This window comes from Narcine bancroftii, chromosome 8 (assembly GCF_036971445.1).
Source record: "Narcine bancroftii isolate sNarBan1 chromosome 8, sNarBan1.hap1, whole genome shotgun sequence".
NCBI lineage: Eukaryota > Metazoa > Chordata > Chondrichthyes > Torpediniformes > Narcinidae > Narcine > Narcine bancroftii.
Window position 1 is genome coordinate 9,921,315 of NC_091476.1, and position 20,239 is coordinate 9,941,553.

Sequence of the window (20,239 nt, forward strand, 5' to 3'; positions counted from 1 at the left end):
CATTGGAAAAATTGATGATAAGCTCACAGAAGAGCATGAAGGAAGCAGTCTAGATAAATCAACGAGAAAGTGGAAATGCTGGCAATAGTTATCACCAGAGCGATTCCCGAGATTTGTAATGTTTTCATTTTTGCTAGCATGGGAAGATACAATGGGAAGATACTTGCATTTTCAAAATTAATTTTGAAAATTTGAGCAGCAGGTTGCAACGTCCATATGTCATATTCCTAATTAATTCTCTTCATGGCCAGGCTAAGCCACCCTTTGCATATGTTTAGGGAGATACAACCAAATCAATTTTTTCAGTGGAAAAAAATGAAGTAGCTACAATTTGTTCCCTGTTGTTAACAAACCATAAAAAAAAGGCAACAAGGTAAGGTTATCAGATGATCATTTTGCATCTGTGAACTAGAAGTTTAACCCAGCTGGATGCTTGAAAGTTTTATGTTGATGGAAACTACAAGGGGATGAGGAAGGAGTTGGCTAGGGTAGACTGGGAATGCAGGCTATATGAAGGGATGTTATAATTCATTATTAATTGATGGAAACTACAAGGGGATGAGGAAGGAGTTGGCTAGGGTAGACTGGGAATGCAGGCTATATGAAGGGATGTTAGAATTCACTATTAATTGATGGAAACTACAAGGGGATGAGGAAGGAGTTGGCTAGGGTAGACTGGGAATGCAGGCTATATGAAGGGATGTTATAATTCATTATTAATTGATGGAAACTACAAGGGGATGAGGAAGGAGTTGGCTAGGGTAGACTGGGAATGCAGGCTATATGAAGGGATGTTAGAATTCACTATTAATTGATGGAAACTACAAGGGGATGAGGAAGGAGTTGGCTAGGGTAGACTGGGAATGCAGGCTATATGAAGGGATGTTTAAGGAACGGTGGAGGAGTTTCAGAGATTGTTCATGGTGCTCAACAAAAGTATATTCCATTTAAAAGCAAGGGTGGGAGAAGCCAGCCTTGGATAACTAAATAGATCGAGGAAAGCATCAAACTAAAAGCTTGTGTGTTCAAAGTTGACAAGAGCAGTGGGAAAGAAGAAGATTGGGAACCTTTAAGAAGCAACAAAGGACCACGAAGTAAAAGCAAGTAAAAGTAGACTAGGAGAAAAATATTAGCACAGAATATAAAAACAGTTAGTAAAAGTTTTTATATTTATATAAAGTGCAAAAGGGTAAACAAAGTGAAGATTAGTCCCTTGGAAGATGAGAATGGAAAATTGATATTGGATAATGAAGAAATAGCCGAGGCTTTGAATGACTATTTTGTGTCAGTATTCACGATGGAGGGCATGTCGAGCATGTTATGGATGTGATGGAAGGTGAGGACCTGGATGTAATTGCTATCACTAAAGAGGTCATACTTAGAAAACTTGATGATCAGAAAATAGATAATTTCCCAGCCTTGATGGAATGCATCCCAGGGTTCTGAAAGAAGTAGCAGAAGTTATAGACAAGGCTTTGGTGATAATTTACCAAAATTCTCTGGACTCTGGGCAGGTCCTGGTGGATTGGAAGACACCAAATATCATGGCACTATTGAAAAAAAATGTAGACAAAAGGCAGAGAACTATAGGCCAGTTATTTTAACAACAGACTCGCCAAGGCAAATAGCGCCTTTGTAAGACTACACAGAAGAGTCTGGAAAAACAACCAACTGAAAAACCTCACAAAGATAAGCGTATACAGAGCCGTTGTCATACCCACACTCCTGTTCGGCTCCGAATCATGGGTTCTCTACCGGCATCACCTACGGCTCCTAGAATGCTTCCACCAGCGTTGTCTCCGCTCCATCCTCAACATTCATTGGAGCGCCTTCATCCCTAACATCGAAGTACTCGAGATGGCAGAGGCCGACAGCATCGAGTCCACGCTGCTGAAGATCCAGCTGTGCTGGGTGGGTCACGTCTCCAGAATGGAGAACCATTGCCTTCCCAAGATCGTGTTATATGGCGAGCTCTCCACTGGCCACCGTGATAGAGGTGCACCAAAGAAGAGGTACAAGGACTGCCTAAAGAAATCTCTTGGTGCCTGCCACATTGACCACCGCCAGAGGGCTGATATCGCCTCAAACCGTGCATCTTGGCGCCTCACAGTTCGGCGGGCAGCAACCTCCTTTGAAGAAGACCACAGAGCCCACCTCACTGACAAAAGACAAAGGAGGAAAAACCCAACACCCAACCCCAACCAACCAATTTTCCCCTGCAACCGTGTCTGCCTGTCCCGCATCGGACTTGTCAGCCACAAACGAGCCTGCAGCTGACGTGGACATTTACCCCCTCCATAAATCTTCGTCCGCGAAGCCAAGCCAAAAAAAGAAAAAAGTTGGGAAAATGCTTGAAGCTATCATTAAAGAAGAACTAGGGAGGCAATGGATCCATCAAGCAGATGCAGCATGGATTCAGCAAAGGCGGATCCTGTTTGACAAATTTACTGGAGAAGTTTGAGGATATAATGAGTGCGGTAGATAGAGGGGAGTAGACGGATATATTTTACCTGGATTTTCAGAAGGCATTCAATAAGGTGCCACACAAAAGACTTTGTACAGAAGATAAGGATGTATGGAATTGGAGGTGATGTATTAGCATGGATAATGAATTGGTTAACCATTAGAAAGCAGAGAGTTGGAGCACAGGGATCTTTTTCTGCCTGGCAATTGGTGGTGAGTTGGATGCTGCAGGGGTCGGTGCTGGGCCAGCAATTGTTCACAGTGTACGTAAATGATCTGGGAAAAGGGGACAGAATGTTGTGTATCCAAGTTTGGTGGTGACACTAAATTGAGTTGAAAAGCAAATTGTACAGAGGATACGGAGAGTCCGTAGAGAGATATAGATAGGTTAAGTGAGTGGCCAAGAGTGTGGCAGATGGAGTACAATGTTGGAAAATGTGAGGTTACCCACTTTGGAAGGAAGAATGAAGGATCAGAAAATTATTTAAATGGCAAGCAAATGTAGCATGCTGCCATGCTGAAGGACTTGGGAATGCTTGTGCATGAATTGCAAAAGGTTGGTTTGCAGGTACAGCAGGCTATCAAGAAGGCAAATGGAATGTTGACCTTCATTGTTAGAGGGATCAAATTTAAGAGCAGGGAGGTTATGTTGCAACTGTACTGGTGAGACCCCATCTGGAGTACTGCTTGCAGTTCTGGTCTCTTTACTTGAGGATGTTCTAGGTTTGGAGACAGTGCAGAGGAGGTTCACCAGGTTGATTTCAGGGATGAGGGGTTGACTTATGAGGAGAAGTTGAGTCATCTGAGACTGTACTTGCTTAAATTTAGAAAAATGAGAGGGGACCTTATAGAAACATATAAAGTTACAAAAGACATAGATAAGATTGAAGTAGGTAAATTGTTTCTATTGGTAGAACTAGGGAACATAGCCTCAAAATTCAGGGTAATAAATTTAGGATGGAAATGAGAGGGTGGTGAATCTATGGAATTTGCTGCCTATTGAAGCACTGGAGGTGACCTCAGTAAGTATATTTAAGACAAGGTTGAATAGATTTCTACGTCGTAAGGGAATCAAGGGATATGGGGAAAAGGCAGGTGGGTAGAGATGAGCCTAGCGTCAGATCAGCCATGATCTTATTGAATGGCGGAGCAGGCTTGACAGTCAGATGGCCGACTCCTGCTCATATTTTTTATGTTTTTATGTTTATTTGAATAAGCCTCAGCAAGACCATGAGTATTTCTATTTTGGACAATCTGAATTTTCCCCATAGGTTTAATGTGGCATTTTGATTTGTCCGTGACAAACTGATGTACCAATTAACTCCTTCAACTACAACTTCTACTATGCCCTCTTTTAAAGTACTAAAATCACAATATTTCACAGCAAACTACATTTGGAGATATTACAGGAGATGAACATGTTGTTAATCAAATAGGTTATTGCTTAGAAAAATTTTAAAGAGGAAATTGGAGAAATGCATGTAGAGGTACAGCTGGTTATATCTGAAAAGTCAAAATAAGTGGAGTGGAGATACTTCAAAGATTTGTATGGTCAGACAAAATCATAGAGGGTCTTGAAAACAGAAGATTTGAAAACTGTGATCTAGATCAGCAGGTCTAATGAATGAACAGAATTTGGTGTGAGTTATGAAATGAACAGCAGAATTTTGGATAACCAAACTTATGGATAGAATTTAGCAAACTCGAGATGAATGTGCAGAACTGGGTTAAATTAATGCCTGGTTGCAAAGAGAGTTTATGTACAAACTTGGATTATTAAATGTTTGAAGGACCATGGTACCTGTGTGGTCAGAACAATGGAAATGTTGTTAGTGTAAATCAACTGACCAATATTGGGTACCAAGGTGTTTTCTAAATAGTCTTTATCTCGGGGAATAGAGTAAATGTTATAGAATTTTTCAGCAGATAGTTAATAAATTGATTATTCATTGTCATGTACATAAGAAAGTAACAAATATAGCCAGGTCAATCACAGGCTCTGATCCATTGCAGACATCTATATGAGGAGCTGCCTCAAGAAAGACTCCCATCTTCCTGGTCACAACCACTTCTCTGCTACCTTCAGGCCTAAAAACCAGCCCCTCGAGGATCAAACAATTTCTTTCCAATAATTATCAGATTCTTGAACCTCGTTTTGGTGCACTCATCATGGACTGCCTGCATTACAGCAAGTCACTATTTTGCACGAGGATTACTGTGAATATTTGTTATCTATCTTACATATTGATTGTCTCTTCTAATTTCATTCAATGTTCACTATTATGGTTTGTTTTTATAGGCACTTGTTTGGCTGCAGCAAGTAAGGATTTCAGGCCTATGTACATTGGACAATGTGTATAACAATAAACTCATTGTCAAAAATGGACAGATCCATCAAAATTCTTACTTGTTGCAGCCACACAGATACACCCTGACAAATTAAATTGTCAGGGTATTTCAAAACAGAAAAAGAGAAAAGAACACAAAAGGATAGATGAATCAGTATTCACAGTTGTGGTGAGAAAAATTGTGATGTTTCGTAAGTGCACACAGATCTTTTGATGGAGGTTTCTAACAGATGTGATTGTGCTTCATCTGTGGAAAGAATGAAGACTATAACCCAGAAGTCCTTTTCTCCATAATTTCTTATGCTTAATTAGTTCATGTACTTACTGAGCACAATTTGTTTGATGTTAATTTGTATTATTTATGCTAACAACTCTTTATTTGGTAAATCAAAAGGTTTGAATAGAACTAAATTGAATTATTTATTGTCACCTTCTTAATCAACATTATCTAGAAGTTAATTAATAGCTAATTAATAAGAGTAGAACATTTGCATGAAGATTAGGCTCATTTCATTGATCCTTCTCCTCAGAATGGGAACTGTGAATTGTACTGCCGTCTGTCATGAGAAAATATGTTGCATCAACACTTGGTCTTCAATACTGTGAGTAGTTATCAACTGCAAAGCTTTAATACATTCTTTGTATTGCTCATTAGTGATGCATCATTTGTTGCCATTGCTGTAGTCCTGCTCACTGCTTTGCAAACATATTGAAGATGATTTGTTGAGTAATGAAGTCTGGAATATGCAGGTCAATAAACGGCTCCCCTCTGTTTACTCAAAATCTGCTAGAGCCATTTTTCCTTGGAATAATTGAGAATTTTGTAATTTATTATAGATGTGGAACTCCCTAACCTTAGGAGGTCGGACATTATAGAAACAAAATGAATAGCTCATGTCAATGTTGTAGCTTGGGAAGAGTTCTTGATGACATTAAGTCAAACAAGATAGGATCATAGCCTTGAAATGATTCATTTTGCAGAAGACAACTTATTGGCGGTCAAGGAGTTCAGGTGATTCACAAAAAAACTTGAATTAGGGATAGATATATGATAAAAATTTGCACCGTGAAAGAACTCACATGGGTTTAGAAGGAAACCAAAAATAATTGGAATGAAATTAGTGGATGAAGATTTAAATTCCTTACACTAATTTAGAGCAGTAGAAATCTGACTAGTTGTTGCGTCCAAATATATGTTTACAAAGTGTTCCTCCCTTTTTACAGGAAAATTATAAACACATTCTGTCAGGTCTTATTGTAAATAACTAACAGAGATGCATTGGATGATGTTGCTCCACAGAATGACTTGTAATCCTTATTCACATGTAATAGCTCAGATTATAATGAATAAAGTAATATGGGACTCTCACTGGTAATTGTGTGTTATGCCTTTACTTTTGATTTTCTTTTCATTCAAGTTACTCGATTTGAGGTCCAGATGTGTGGATCTCACTGATACAGTCTGAGAATTTGAATTCAATTTAAAAAATTGAAAAGATTAACTGGTTAAAAACAATTATTACAGAAGACATCAAAGTACAAGAAACATATATTTGACTCCAACATAATTGAATTTTAACTGTCTTCAAAAATGCCAGTAAAAGAATATTCAATTGCATCAAGCCATGATACAGAATGACACTAGTTCATGAAGACAGCCCACTAACACCTCCTCATGGCAATCAAGGAAAATAAAACAAAGTGACTTTGATCAATGACATGAATAATCTGCAAATAAATGAAAATGTAATCAAGCAAGTGAATATCCTTTGTTGGTTCTTTCTTCTGAAACTTTTTTGAGAAGCAGATCTAAGATTACTTTTAAAAGAACAGTGATGGTTTCACTGCAAATTGCAGCATGTTCTGGATTCCAAGGGTTTAATGTAATCCTGCCTTGGGCAATGTTCCCAATGTCCTTGATAGCTCTTAAAGAGCCATTGGATCACATAGTTGTTAACCAATATTGTTTAAAACCCTTCTGTAAATCTACTGTAGCTATGCATTTATTACCACAATAGTTCCCCACTGCTTCTGCCTGGGTTCCAGGGACTGTTATGAGTTGTTCAGATTGGCGTAGGATAGCGGAAAACTGAACAGCTTGCTGGTATCATAGAGTTCAGACCAAAGACTCAATTTTGAACAATCCGACAGACATGAAACGTGCACTTTCTTTGCAAATCCAAGCCTTTAAAATGCAAAATTTGTTTATTCATCAGAAAACGTGTCTTAAATGACAGGGGCAGAAAACTCCAACCTTACTATTTTGGCATAACAGTAAACCATGAGATTCATTCTATTCCTTCCTTGAAATCTGACTCATGGCATTTGAATTCTTGAGCAATCTCATTAAATCACCTCACTGCCTTTGTTAAGTTGAAGTAGTATCCAGCCAACATTATTCTGAAGATGAAGGGGTTGAGCGTGCAAACTCAATCAGAGCTGACCTTACTGAAGGATTTTATATTGACAAAACTAGTGTCCATCCTGTGAGATCTTATCAGGATTATTAATCCAAAAAAAAAATCCTATAGCTATTTACCAGATTATTTTTTAAAAAGGTGGGCAAGTGTTCAAGACTTCAGTGTTCACAGAATCAAATGTAAATTACTTCCTCTATTGACAATTTAAAAGGGCAGACATCCAGAAAAATCTCACATGTGGTCTTCCACTTCCTTGAGTTTTTAAAATCCTACTTCTCACTCAATGGCATATTATGTTTCCACTGACACCCATCTCCTGTCATTCTCACATTATTTTTATGATCGAGATGACAGCTGCAAATTGAAGAGATTTAAAGTCTTCTCTTTCTTGTTGCAAACTTTGGCAGCTTGAATGTACGTTATTCTGCTCGCATCTGCCCTGGTACTCAACTCCTCATTACAGATGTTACAGGAAAGCATTCTTTTGCTTTAAATTCCTCTGGTACATCCACCTCATTTGTTTTTAACAAGAGAAAAGTTATTTCTTCATGTTTTCGATTCTACTCATTCCTCATGCAATTGCAAGATCAAAGAATTATTTTTGGCCTATGCAATGTATTTTTCTTTGGTTCTGCAGGTTCCTCTGATCGATTTGTTGATATGTTTATATGTTCATTTTCACTTGAAGGATTTAATGTCATTTTGCAGCAATGTTCCTGCCTCTATATATATTTTTTTTTCTGGCAGCTACTCATACTACCATTTGAGTAACCTGTGTTTGTTTAAAAGGGGCCTACTATCTCTTTATTAACTATCTTTGAATCTAACTGTGCTTTTGCTGCCATTACTGTTCTCCTCCCCCTCTGCCTGAGACCAACCTGAGAGCCACTGGCAGCGGTTCAGAGAGGTATAAATCCAACTGCAATCTGCCTCTCAATGTTTAACAGGGATCGACATGTTGCTGGTATTATGAAGATGAAGCCAAAGCTCTGAATTTTGCTAATACTGTGAACAGCTTCCATCAATATTTGTAACAGGGGTGGAAAAAGATCAATTTTCTGTCAGTGAGATTCTGTCAGTAAGGACTGGAAAAATACTATAAAATATTTGGCAAATATCAATGCTGATTCATATGTCCACTGACCTTGAATTTTGAATTAATGTAAGAAAAAAATCAGAGGTTGTTAGCTAATGATTTCTTACAACCTTTCTCTGGATAGGAACATCCGCTTCTTTCCTAATCCTTTTAGCCAGCCGAATACTTTATTTCTGAACTGAAATTCATTAATTAATCGTTACCAATATTTATCTCTTTTAGCTAGAGACAATTCTCTTCTGGACATCTTGATTCCAAAAATTAAAGTTAACTCCATAACTTGGTCTTATGCCCAGAAGGGGGAATTATGCAGGAAATTTGCATTTTCTTTGCAAATCTGAGCATTTAGAATGCAAACTCTGTTGGTTCTCTGAACAGATGCCATACATGTTGTAAAACAAATCAAGAAGCTGTGATTTCTGTGTATCAGTTCTGCTTTGGAGTTCTCATGCCAATTCTGTTCCTTAATCTTACTGTGCCTCCCTTGTGCCATTTGAACCTCTAAGGGCAAGTTTCTCTCCGAGAATCGCAGCATCAAGGGATCATGTAAAGACCAGCAGGCTTCTCCATAAGCTTAGGTAAAGATGATTTTGTTGATCACACCAAATATCTAGAACCATAGGATTATGTGTTGACAAACTTCTATGTGCTGTGTTAACTGGGAATCATATGGCCCATTGCCATCTAATAAGTTAAATTCTTATATCAACATCTTCTTGGCTCATTGAATGAAAATGCCACAACATAGAACCTCATCAACTTCTCTCTTCCAATTTGGTATTTTAGAAATAAGGCCAGACCATTAGAAAAATTTCAAACGTATGTCTTGGTTTCCTTGAGTTTTAATATTATTACTTCACACTCAATAATATATCCTGTTTTAATGTTTTCTGGGAAGCCAATCATCCATGAATGTTACAGTCCAACATTTTTTTTTTGTCTTGCAGAGCAGAATGCAGAAATGTTTTAATTAATAATGACTCACAATCATTTATTTCTTCTGGTTTCAGCCTTTGGCAGCTTGTATGTTAAGTGATCCTGCTCGTAATGAGGTGTATTTGCCTTGACACAAGAATCCTCTATAACCACCACCCCCCACCCACCCCCACAGGATCATTTTTGCAAAGAAGCATTCTCTTACATTAAGCTCTTTCAATGTATCTAACACCTATAACTCTTTTTATTTCAAGTCTGTTTTTCCCTGCACATGTTTTTGTCTCTACACTTTCCAGCCTCATACCATTGCATTCTCAAAGGACTATTTTTGGCTCTGATTAATTTTTGCAGGTGCTCTTTGGACCCTTCTTCTGCCTGGCCATCCCCAGGTACCATTAAAATGAGAAGGTAGTTAAAGGTTAAAAATTCTGTGTTTGCTTGATAATGGATCTGTGTTAATATTAACACTAAGTTAAGGTTAAGCTATATTTCTTATGAATATGTCTGAAGTAACGTAGTGGGTTTGGAACAGGTTACACATACCCCCATACAATACATTCGGAAGTGATGTCATTTTTCAGTCATGACGTCTACAAGCCAGAGGTATGAAGATCACATGATTTCCAATAAACTGTTGCTAGCAGCAAGTAAAGATTCCAGTAAATGGTCACATGATTTCAAATAATTGGAACTGACCTCTGATTATGTAAATGTTACATAATTTGGAGAAATATATTGTCAAATTCAGACATTTTTGAATCAGAAGACGGCAGGAGTTGAGGAGTCAAGACCCTGTGGCAGACACAGGAGTAAAACAGTAATCCCTAGAAAGAGAAGGAGATATTGGTCTGTACTATATCGCAGTAGCTGGAACGCCGGTTTTATACCCTTGTGAAGCCAAGGGTTGAATTACAGTAACCAGAATAGGTGCTGTTATGTGACTCCTAACAAAAGAGGGCGACCAAAATAAGACGTGGTCTCCCTTTCGAATTTTACCTAACAGCTCCTTTAAGAAATAAAAGGGTGCCGCCTCATTGGTGAAAGAAACACCAGAACTCTTAAGAAGCTAAGAGGGAGTTGAAGATCACCATTGTGAGAGTTTAAGAAGTTTCCTCCTGGAAAAAATAGCTCTACAAGATTTGTGAGTCTGAACAGTCTACGGACCAAACTTTGCTTCAAGCAAAAATTTAGAAGAGCTTGATGTTTTGTAGTCACTTCTGATCTACAATTTAATAGACCTTCATGTTCAATATGGCTTTAAAATACTGAGCCTTAAAACTAACTAAACTTAAACTGAAATAGTTTGGTCTTTAATACACACATACATTTATACAATCACATTCGTGCATAGTGGATTTAACTAAGTTCAGAGTGAAGTGAGAATTGTTATGTGGTTAATAGTTTAATTAAAAACTATTATTTTGAATTTACCACTGTCTGGAAAATCTTCCATTGCTGTTCCTATGTTAGTACTAATGGTGGGTGAGGGGGTGGGGAGTTGTCGATTAATTCGTAATAGCGCTAGTGAGATCTTTTCCCAGAGATCGAGTAGAAAAGGTTTTAGTTTCTGTTGCACATTTAGCTTACTTATTAATCAGTTTCGGTTCATAATTATTGTTCTGGGTCCAATGCTCAATGTCCTACTGTACAATTTTAGGATTCTTTGATAGTTAAGTTGGACTCCACCACACCTAATTTGCATATTTGGAAACAAAATGCGCAGACCAAGAGGCCAAATGTTCTGGTGACAATTCCATTGAGCCGCTTCAACTTGTCCCATAGCTGACATTCTTTGTTTTAATCATCCTGTTCCACCTTCTCTCCTATTTAAATCTAGCGCATCTTTCCTCTTCCTAGTTCTGGCGAAGGATTGTTCCCAGATGCTGCCTGACCTGCTGATTTATTTTTTAGAATTTTCTGTCTTTTGGGCACGTGAATTTTCCATGTTTTTGAATGATTTCCATCTTCAGGAGATCAGATTGGGTCCCATCAATCTTCTCACTGCTACCTTTGAGCAGAAGTGCAGCAGACCTCGGGCTCCTGGCGGCACCAGCGGACCTCAGGGTCCTGGTGGGCACCAATGAACCTCGGGCTCCCGGCCGGAGCAGCAGCGGACCTCGGGCTCCCGGGCAGGAGTGGGAATCTCAGGCTCCTGGCAGGATCAGGGCCTCAGTGGGGAGGTGTCTGCAATTGGCATTAGCCAGCATTTGTTTAAAAGTCAAGAAAAATGTGGAATAAAGCAGCAAACACACCATGAAGGTAACAAAAAGGCATGGAGAAGGAAAAGAATAAATTGACAAATTACTGTGAGGATAAACATTTTTAAAGTCAATAAAAATAAAATTGTTATTACTATACATTATTTATAGTCCGTTTTGTAATGTCCATTTTTACTTTGAAATGCAATGAAACTGGTAATTTTGTGTGTAAATTTTCAGAAAATTTCCAAATGGGGACGCTGCACCCCTTTGACCCCCACTGTACACCTCATGGAAGGTTCAACTTTACTTCACTCACTTGTCTCTTCTTTATTTATTTAAGGCATGTGCTCCCCAGTTACTCTGTTCCACAAGAGACAAAATGATTGGCAAGAGACACAATGGAATATCCTCCCATTGTGAGAATGAATTGTAGCTCAGTCACAAGTAAAGACCCTGATGTTCAATCTGAAACCTATCAGTGACGTTCAGCAGGGATCAAACATTCAAACGTACTGACACCAATATTAAGTGAATCAATTACCTGCTTTTCTCCACTTGGCTTCCTGTAATGCAGCAGAAGCTCGACAGCTCCAACAACCTCCTTCCGTATTGCATAAAGCAAAGCGTCCCCCACATACACACTGAAACTCAGGAGCAGCTCCATGATCTCTAAATTTTCATTCTCAATGGCGATGAGCAGTGCGCTGCGTCCCAGAGGATCTGTGCAATTGATATTGATATTAAAGTAAATTTCAGCTTCTTCCAGAGCTTGCTTCACACTGGCATAATCGCCCTTTTCCACTGCATTCAGGTAGGCCTTTTCCTCAAGCGATAACTCATTCTCTGCACGCACTATCTGCAATGGAATCCGGTCTATGTATGGAGAATAGTTGGCTTTTTTGTAGTACAGCTGGGCCATTGTTCATTGTGCCACATGGATCCTGTTTTAAAACGAGAGAAAGAGAGAGAGAGAGAGAGAAAATTCTGGAAGCTTAACTTAGTTTAGATCAGAATTGATTCAAAAGTGGCTCTTTGCACACTGGAAAACATCTTTTATTAGAAGAGCTGTATTTGCTGATTTGCTTTGGAGGAGTGCTTGTTCTGTTTGTTGAGGTAAATAAGCTACAGTTCTGTCATTATGGCCAGGGAATTATGAAGGGAATAAGAAGAAAATAAACAGAAAAATAGGGTGAAACCTATAACTTCCCCCGCATATACCTGGTATTCTTGATATTTACTTAAAAGCTGCATTTTCAAATTCCATCTCTGAATCCCTCCCTTGTGGCTCTTTTTCTCAGCCGGCTTGTATCAGAAATACTTCCCATCAATTTTAATTGAATATCATGAGTCTAATGCATGGTTATTCGTTGCTCGCCACCGTTGACACATTCCTAGCCTACCCCTCTTTCAATGAGCATTTGGTCCATTGCAAGCTTTTCCCTTTTCACCTTTCCATATTTTCCACTGGTCTCTGCTCCATAAACACATTTGACTTCAATCTGAGGAGTTTAATAGAATTGTTAGCTGTTGTCGAGGAAAAAAATGTAATGCAAACTTTGTCACTACAACAGATTACCTTGGCATGTAGCTTAGCTCGGTGTTAAAGTGCTTTTCCTGCACTATAACGTTAACTACATTTTAGATTAGAAGGTCCTAACTTAAAGGCCGCGTTTACGATGCCCGAGGTCATGAAAGGTGATGACTGCCCATACCTTTTGAGTCTCATCGGCTCATACCAGTCATTTTCTTGGCACTGTTTACGACGACAATAACAAAAATTCTCATTCTTTTCTTATATGTGATTTTCCAAGGGATGGGTTGTAAATGAAGCATATTTATTACAATTAGAAAATTAGAAAGCAAATGATTGTCCAATAGCATCATTTTCTGCTCTTATACCGTTGTAACAAAAGTTCTCCAAGGGTCCATCCTTGATTCTGCCTCTACTCAGCTGCTCGGAGAGAGCCTTCCCTGAGATTGTTAGTCTCGGCAAGCACAGTTTTACTTTGTCAGGGTTCTCCACCTCCTCTCTGGTCTTTGATGTACCACTTGGGTTACAATTACTAACATCATGCATTCCTAATTAGACAAGGCATAAGTGAGGAGAGACTTAATTGAGATGATATAAACTATAATCAGCCTGGATGAAAAGAGGAGGCAATAAAATGTCATAATCAAGTTTAGAATTCTGTGAGACATAAATTTGCCTGGCGCCCCTTACAGTCAGAGAAAGAGAAGCAAAAGGGAGTCCCCCCCACCCCCCACCAAGATTTACCGGGTGTCTGTAGATTCGCCCTGAGAGCTTCTGCAGTCTCTGCAGCTGCACAAGACTCCAATTCAGTTCAGACTATCATCAATCGAAACCAAGATCCAAACCTCCGGCCATCACGCATAAGCCTTCATCAACCAGGGCCCTTCAGGTGCCCTTCTTGCCCTTAGCATCCTCTCAAATCCCCGTTCTGACACCTGGTTCTCATGCACCAGTCTCCAGTAGCATGCAGCCTGGAGTGAGTCCTTTGACCTCCAGTCGCCAGCAGCCCCCAGCCTGTGTGGGTTTCTCCACAAGTCATCAAAGGCTTGTGGGTGTCCTTCAGTTGAAAAGCCCCTTGCTGGTTCTCAACCATGGTCACCATCCTTAGGGTCTCCTTCTCATCGGGGGTGTTCTTCCGGTTCCTGGTGCCCTGAAGCAGTCCGCTATTCCTATGGAGTCTGCAACCTCTCATGGCCACTGCCGAACACAGGCACTGCCATCTTGGGCCCAGACACCACGCTCACCTCCTTTGACAGACTGTTTAAAGGGTGTACAGAGCCATCAGCATTTGGACTGGGCAGTAGGACCCCATGGGTTTGGATGGGAGTGTGGGTACTGTGACTCTGCTCTCTGCGGGTCTGCACCAGTGGCAGCTCTGCCATTACAGCAGCGCCAATGTTTTTTGAATTGCGGTAGAAGCCACAAGTTTGGGAGATGCTCTTGAGGAATCCTGCAGCACATTTTGTGTTTGGTAAACTTTGTGGCCAGGGATTGCAGCTGGGAAGGGAGTGAATGTTTATGATAATGGACTGGATGGCAATCAAATGGACTTCTTCGTCTTGCATTTGCCAAGTATCTTGCGTTTTGATGGGGCGAACGGCAGGTATTCTGTCTGCCATGCCTTCAAGGTTGTGGGAAAGGTTTGGATACTCAAGGGTGGTGCTGAATATCTTTCATCATCTGATCTGCTCTTCTATCCAGCGCTCAGCTGAGCTTCTGATCACTGATGGGGATTCAATCGGCTGGCACTTGTTTCTTGTCTCTGAATGTTACTGCTGCACATCAACCCTCATCTGAATATTAATCAGGTCTTGATCCCTGGATGGATCCTTCATCTGAGGAATGTGAACATGATGGGGCAATCAACAAATATTCCCTTCAGTCCTACTGATGAAGGAAGATCACTGATGAACCAATTCATGTTATGGGACAAAGAAGATTGGCCTTTAATAACCACAAGCATCTTCCTTGGTGTTAGGCCTAACTCCCTCCAAGGAAGAAAATGCTCACTGACTTCAATTTTGTCAGTTCCTTAATTTAGTGCTTGATTAAGCATTGTTATTTTTAATTGGAGAAAATGTTTAATCGAGCCTCTGCTCTGGAATTCAGCTTGTTTGTCCCATTCTGCAAAGAGAACAGTAGCCCTTGGCCCTGCTAGAACCAAACAGAGCCTGAACAAGGGGATTAAGAGTAAGTAATTGTTGTTTGATGGTGATGTCGAAAATTACTTCTATCATTTTGCCATTGATTAAAAGTTGAGTTATTAGATTGGATTTCTCCTGCATAATGTGAACAGGAATTACCTGGGCAATATCAATTTCTCAGCTACATGCTCATGTTGTGGGTGGTGAAACAATCTAACTAGAGTCACATCTATTCCAGGTGCACAATTCTTTAGTGCTACAGCACTGACTGATGTTGTCAGAACTGTACCCACTTTGCAGCATTCAGTGAACTCAGCTTTTTGCTGATATTACATGAACTTGAATTGGCATTTCAGGTACTCACAACTCTGCGTTTATTAAATAAATAAATAGATAGATAAATAATTAGATAGATAGATAAATAGGTAAATAAATAGAAAGAAAGAAAGAAAGAAACTTACCCATAATGTCTCCCCTACACTTCCCTCCCTTCACTTTGTACATATGCCCTCTGCTGTTTGCTATTCCTGCCCAGGGAAACAGGCACTGGCTTGTCCACCCTATCTATGCCCCTTAAAATCTTGTAGACCTTTTTTAAGTCACCTCTCATCCTTCTGTTCTCAAAGAAAAGAAGTCCCAGCTCTGTTAGCCTTGCCTCATAAGACTCATTTTCAAATCCAAGCAACATCCTGGTAAATCTCCTCTGCACCCTCTATTGCTTCCACATCCTTCCTATAATGAGGTGACCAGAACTGAACACAATACTCTAAGTGTGGCCTCACCAGAGATTTGAAGTTGCAACATGACCTCTCTGCTCTTAAACTCGATACCCCTATTAATGAAGCCCAGTGTCCCATAGGCCTTCTTAACAATCCTATCAACCTGTGTGGTGATCTTGAGGGATGTAACAAAATGGACCCCAAAGTCCCTCTGTTCATCCATACAAGTAACTGACCATTAACCCAGTACTCAACCTTCCCATTTGTCCTTCCAAAATGCATCATCTCACACTCATCCGATTGAACTCCATCTGTCACTTCTCCTCCAAACTTTGTATCCTCTCTATATCCTCTTGTAACCTTCAATGAGGTTCAGCTCCATCCACAACTCCTCCAACCTTCATATCATAGGAGCATAGAAACATAGGAAGTAGGAACAGGAGTAGGCCACAAATGGCCTATCGAGCCTGCTCCGCCATTCAATACGATCATGGCTGATCTAATTTATGGCCTAACTCCACCTACCTGCCTTCTCCCCATATCCCCTAATTCCTCTATCATGTAAAAATTTATCTAACCGAATTTAAATATGTTTAATGAAGCAGCCTCAACCACTTCCCTGGTTAGAGAATTCCAAACATTCACTACTCTCTGGGAAAAACTATTTTTCCTAATTTCTGTCCTAAATCTACTCCCCCAAATCTTGAGACTGTGTCCTCTCATTTTAGTTTCCCCGGCCAGCTCAAAAAAACCTTCCTACATCTCTCTTATCCATACCCTTCATAATCCTATATGTTTCTATAAGATCTCCTCTCATTCTTCTGAACTCGAGCGAATACAATCCTAGACGATTTAATCTTTCATCATAAGTCAACCCCTTCATCCCAGGGATCAACCTAGTAGACCTCCTCTGGACCGTCTCCAAAGGCAGTATATCCTTCCTCAAATATGGAGACCAGAACTGGACACAGTACTCCAGGTGTGGTCTCACCAGTACCTTATACAATTGCAACATTACCTCCCTACTCCTGAATTCAATTCCTCTAGCGATGAAGGCCAACATTCCATTTGCCTTCTTAATAACCTGCTGCACCTGCAACCTAACTTTTTGCGATTCATGCACCAGCACTCCCAAGTCCCTCGGCACAACAGCATGCTGTAGTTATTCACCCTTTAAATAATATTCAGCTCTTTTATTTTTCTTGCCAAAGTGGATAACCTCACACTGACTAACATTGTACTCCATCTGCCAGACCTTTGCCCACTCATCCAGCTTAACTCTATCCCTCTGCAGACTCTCTACATCCTCATTACAATTTGCTCTTCCACTCAATTTGGTGTCATCCGCAAACTTGGCTACACCACATTTTGTCCCCTCCTCCAAGTCATCAATGTAAATGATGAACAGTTGTGGGCCTAACACTGACCCCTGCGACACTCCACTTACCACTCTCTGCCAACCTGAAAAACTCCCATTTACCCCGACTCTCTGCCTCCTGTCAGACAACCAATTTTCAATCCAGGCCAATAGACTTCCCCGGACTCCACTTTCCTGTAACTTACTGAGAAGGCTCTTGTGCGGCACCTTATCAAACGCTTTCTGGAAATCCAAATAGACAACATTAACCTGTTCCCCTCTATCCACCGCACCCATTATATCCTCAAAGAATCCTAACAAGTTTGTCAAACAAGATCTTCCCTTTCTAAAACCATGCTGCGTCTGCCTGATTGAACCCTTACGTTCCAAAAGTTTCACTATTTCATCTTTAATGACGGCTTCAAGCATTTTTCCAATTACAGACGTCAAGCTAATTGGCCGATAATTTCCAGTCTTCTGCCTACATCCCTTCTTAAAAAGTGCCGTGACATTTGCTGTCTTCCAGTCTGCCGGGACCTGCCCAGAATCCAAGGAATTTTGGTCTATGACCACCAATGCATCAACTATAACTTCTGCCATTTCCTTCAGAACCCTTGGATGCATATCATCAGGACCAGGTGATATGTCTGGCTTTAGTCCCATTAGTTTCTCCATCACTACTTCCTTTGTAACAACTATTTTATCAAGGCCCTCCCCAACATTCGCATCCTTAACTCCGCACTTGAATGTGTCTTCCACCGTGAAGACTGACACAAAATATTTGTTCAATGTCTTGGCCATTTCCTCATTTTTTGCTACCAGTTTTCCTTTCTCATCCTCCAAGGGTCCTATGTTAACTCTGGCCACCCTCTTCCGTTTTATATATTTATAAAATTTTTGCTTTCTGTTTTTATACTTTGTGCCAATTTACTTTCATAATCCTTTTTCCCATTTCTTATTACCCGCTTTGTAACCCCTTGTTGTCTCTTAAAGTTATCCCAATCTTCCAGTTTCCCACTGCTCTTTGCAGCTTTGTACACCTGCGCCTTCAATTTTAAACTCTTCTTTATTTCCTGTTAACCACGGTTGATTTTTCCCTCCCTTGCTGCCCTTTTTCCTGACCGGAATATATTTTTGTTGAGCATTACAAAATATTTCTTTGAAAATCTTCCACTGTTCCTCAACTGTTTCATTAATTAGCCTGTGCTCCCAGTCCACTCCGCCCAATTCCTCACCCCTTTTTAAGCATAATATATTAGTTTAAGATCTAACGATTTCCCCTTCCATCTGAATGAGAAATTCAATCATACTGTGATCGCTATTTCCCAGATGGTCTCTGACTATTACATCATTTACTCTACCTATCTCATTGCACAACACGAGATCCAGGAGAGCATTTTCTCTTGTGGGTTCCTTAACATGCTGCTCAAGAAAGCTATCGCAGATGCATTCTATGAAGTCCTCTTCCAGACTCCCACGACCAACTTGATTTTCCCAATCTATGTGGAAGTTGAAGTCCCCCATGACGACTGCCGTATCATTATTACATGCCTCACTTATCTCCCTATTTATTTCCTATGCCACTAGACTATTGTTATTTGGTGGGCTATAGATAACACCCACTAATAATTTTTTCCCTTTGTTATTCTTTATTTCTACCCAAATGGACTCAACATTATGCTCTTTAAATCTTATATCATTCCTCATTACTGCCTGGAGCTCATCTTTGATTAAGAGTGCAACTCCACCTCCCTTTCCATCCTGTCTATCTCTTTGCACCACCTGATACCCTTGAAAGTTTAATTCCCATTTAGGGTCACCTTGTAGCCATGTTTCCGTGATGGCGACCAAATCATAGGCATGGGTACCAATTTGCGCCTCAAGTTCACCAACCTTATTTCTAATACTGCAGGCATTCAGATAAAACTTACTGACCCATCCTTCTGCCTCTTTATTCATGTCATTTATAAAAATCACAAAGTACAGGGATCCCAGTACAGATCCTAGTGGCCCCTGCACTGACCACCAGGTAGAATACTTCCCTTGCACTACTACTCTCTGCTTTCTACCTGAAAGCCAATTTTTTTATCCACACAGTCAAAGTTCCATGGATCCCATGCCTCATAACTTTCTGAATGGGTACAATGAGTCAGCATACAGGAGGGAGATTGAAAACTTGGCCGAATGGTGCACCAACAACAACCTCACACTCCAACCCTCACCAAAACCAAGGAGCTGATTATTGACCAGGCTGGGAAAACCAGAGGTTGTATGATCTTTGGGGGAATCAGAGGTGGAGTGGGTGAGCAAATGTAAATTCTTGGGAATCACTATCTTGGAGGATCTCCGCTGGACCCACACATCAATGGCATTGTGAAGAAAGCACATCAGCAACTCCACTTCCTCAGGAGTTTGTGGAAACTTAGTATGACATCGGAAACCCAGGCAAATTTGTAAGCTATGTATTGGAAAGTGTGCTAACCAGTTGCATCATAGTCTGGTATGGGGACAATATTACCCCTGATCAGAAAGCCCTATAAAAGTTAATAGACACAGCCCAGGACATTATAAGTGAAACCCTCCTCACCATCAAGAACATCTAAAGGGAATGCTGCCGTTGGAGAGGAACAGCAATCAACGAGAATCCACACCACCCATCACACTGCTAACATCAGGAAAGAGGTAGAGGTGCCACAAGACTCGCCCCACCAGGTTCAGGAATAGCTGCGACCCCTCCACTATCAGACTTCTCAACAACAAACTCAATCAGAGACTCGTTTAAGGATCTTACCTTTTCACTTTATTGATTTTTTTCTCTCTGTATTGCACAGTCAGTTTGTTTACATTTCTTTATTTGTTTACATATATAGATTTCTTCTTGAGTACAGCTTTTTGTACTATCACTAAGCAGTAATTCTATCTCACCTGCAGGAAAAAGAATCTCAGTGCTGTATAATATTTCATGTCTGTATTCTCACAATAAATGTGAACTCTGGATCTGGTACGGCTCAAATCATGATTTTT

At 40.2% G+C, this 20,239-nt stretch overlaps 1 protein-coding gene across 4 annotated transcripts in view; it reads right to left on the reverse strand.

Moving 5' to 3' along the window:
• Positions 1 to 12,383, reverse strand: part of LOC138741654 (short transient receptor potential channel 5-like) — a 49,406-nt gene extending 37,023 nt beyond the window's left edge. For all 4 annotated transcript variants that reach the window (XM_069895998.1, XM_069895997.1, XM_069895995.1 and 1 more), the window contains exon 1: positions 12,006 to 12,383. In XM_069895998.1, coding sequence (XP_069752099.1) covers positions 12,006 to 12,383 — 378 coding nt within the window. The remainder of the gene's footprint in view (positions 1 to 12,005) is intronic.
• Positions 12,384 to 20,239: the final 7,856 nt, after the last annotated feature.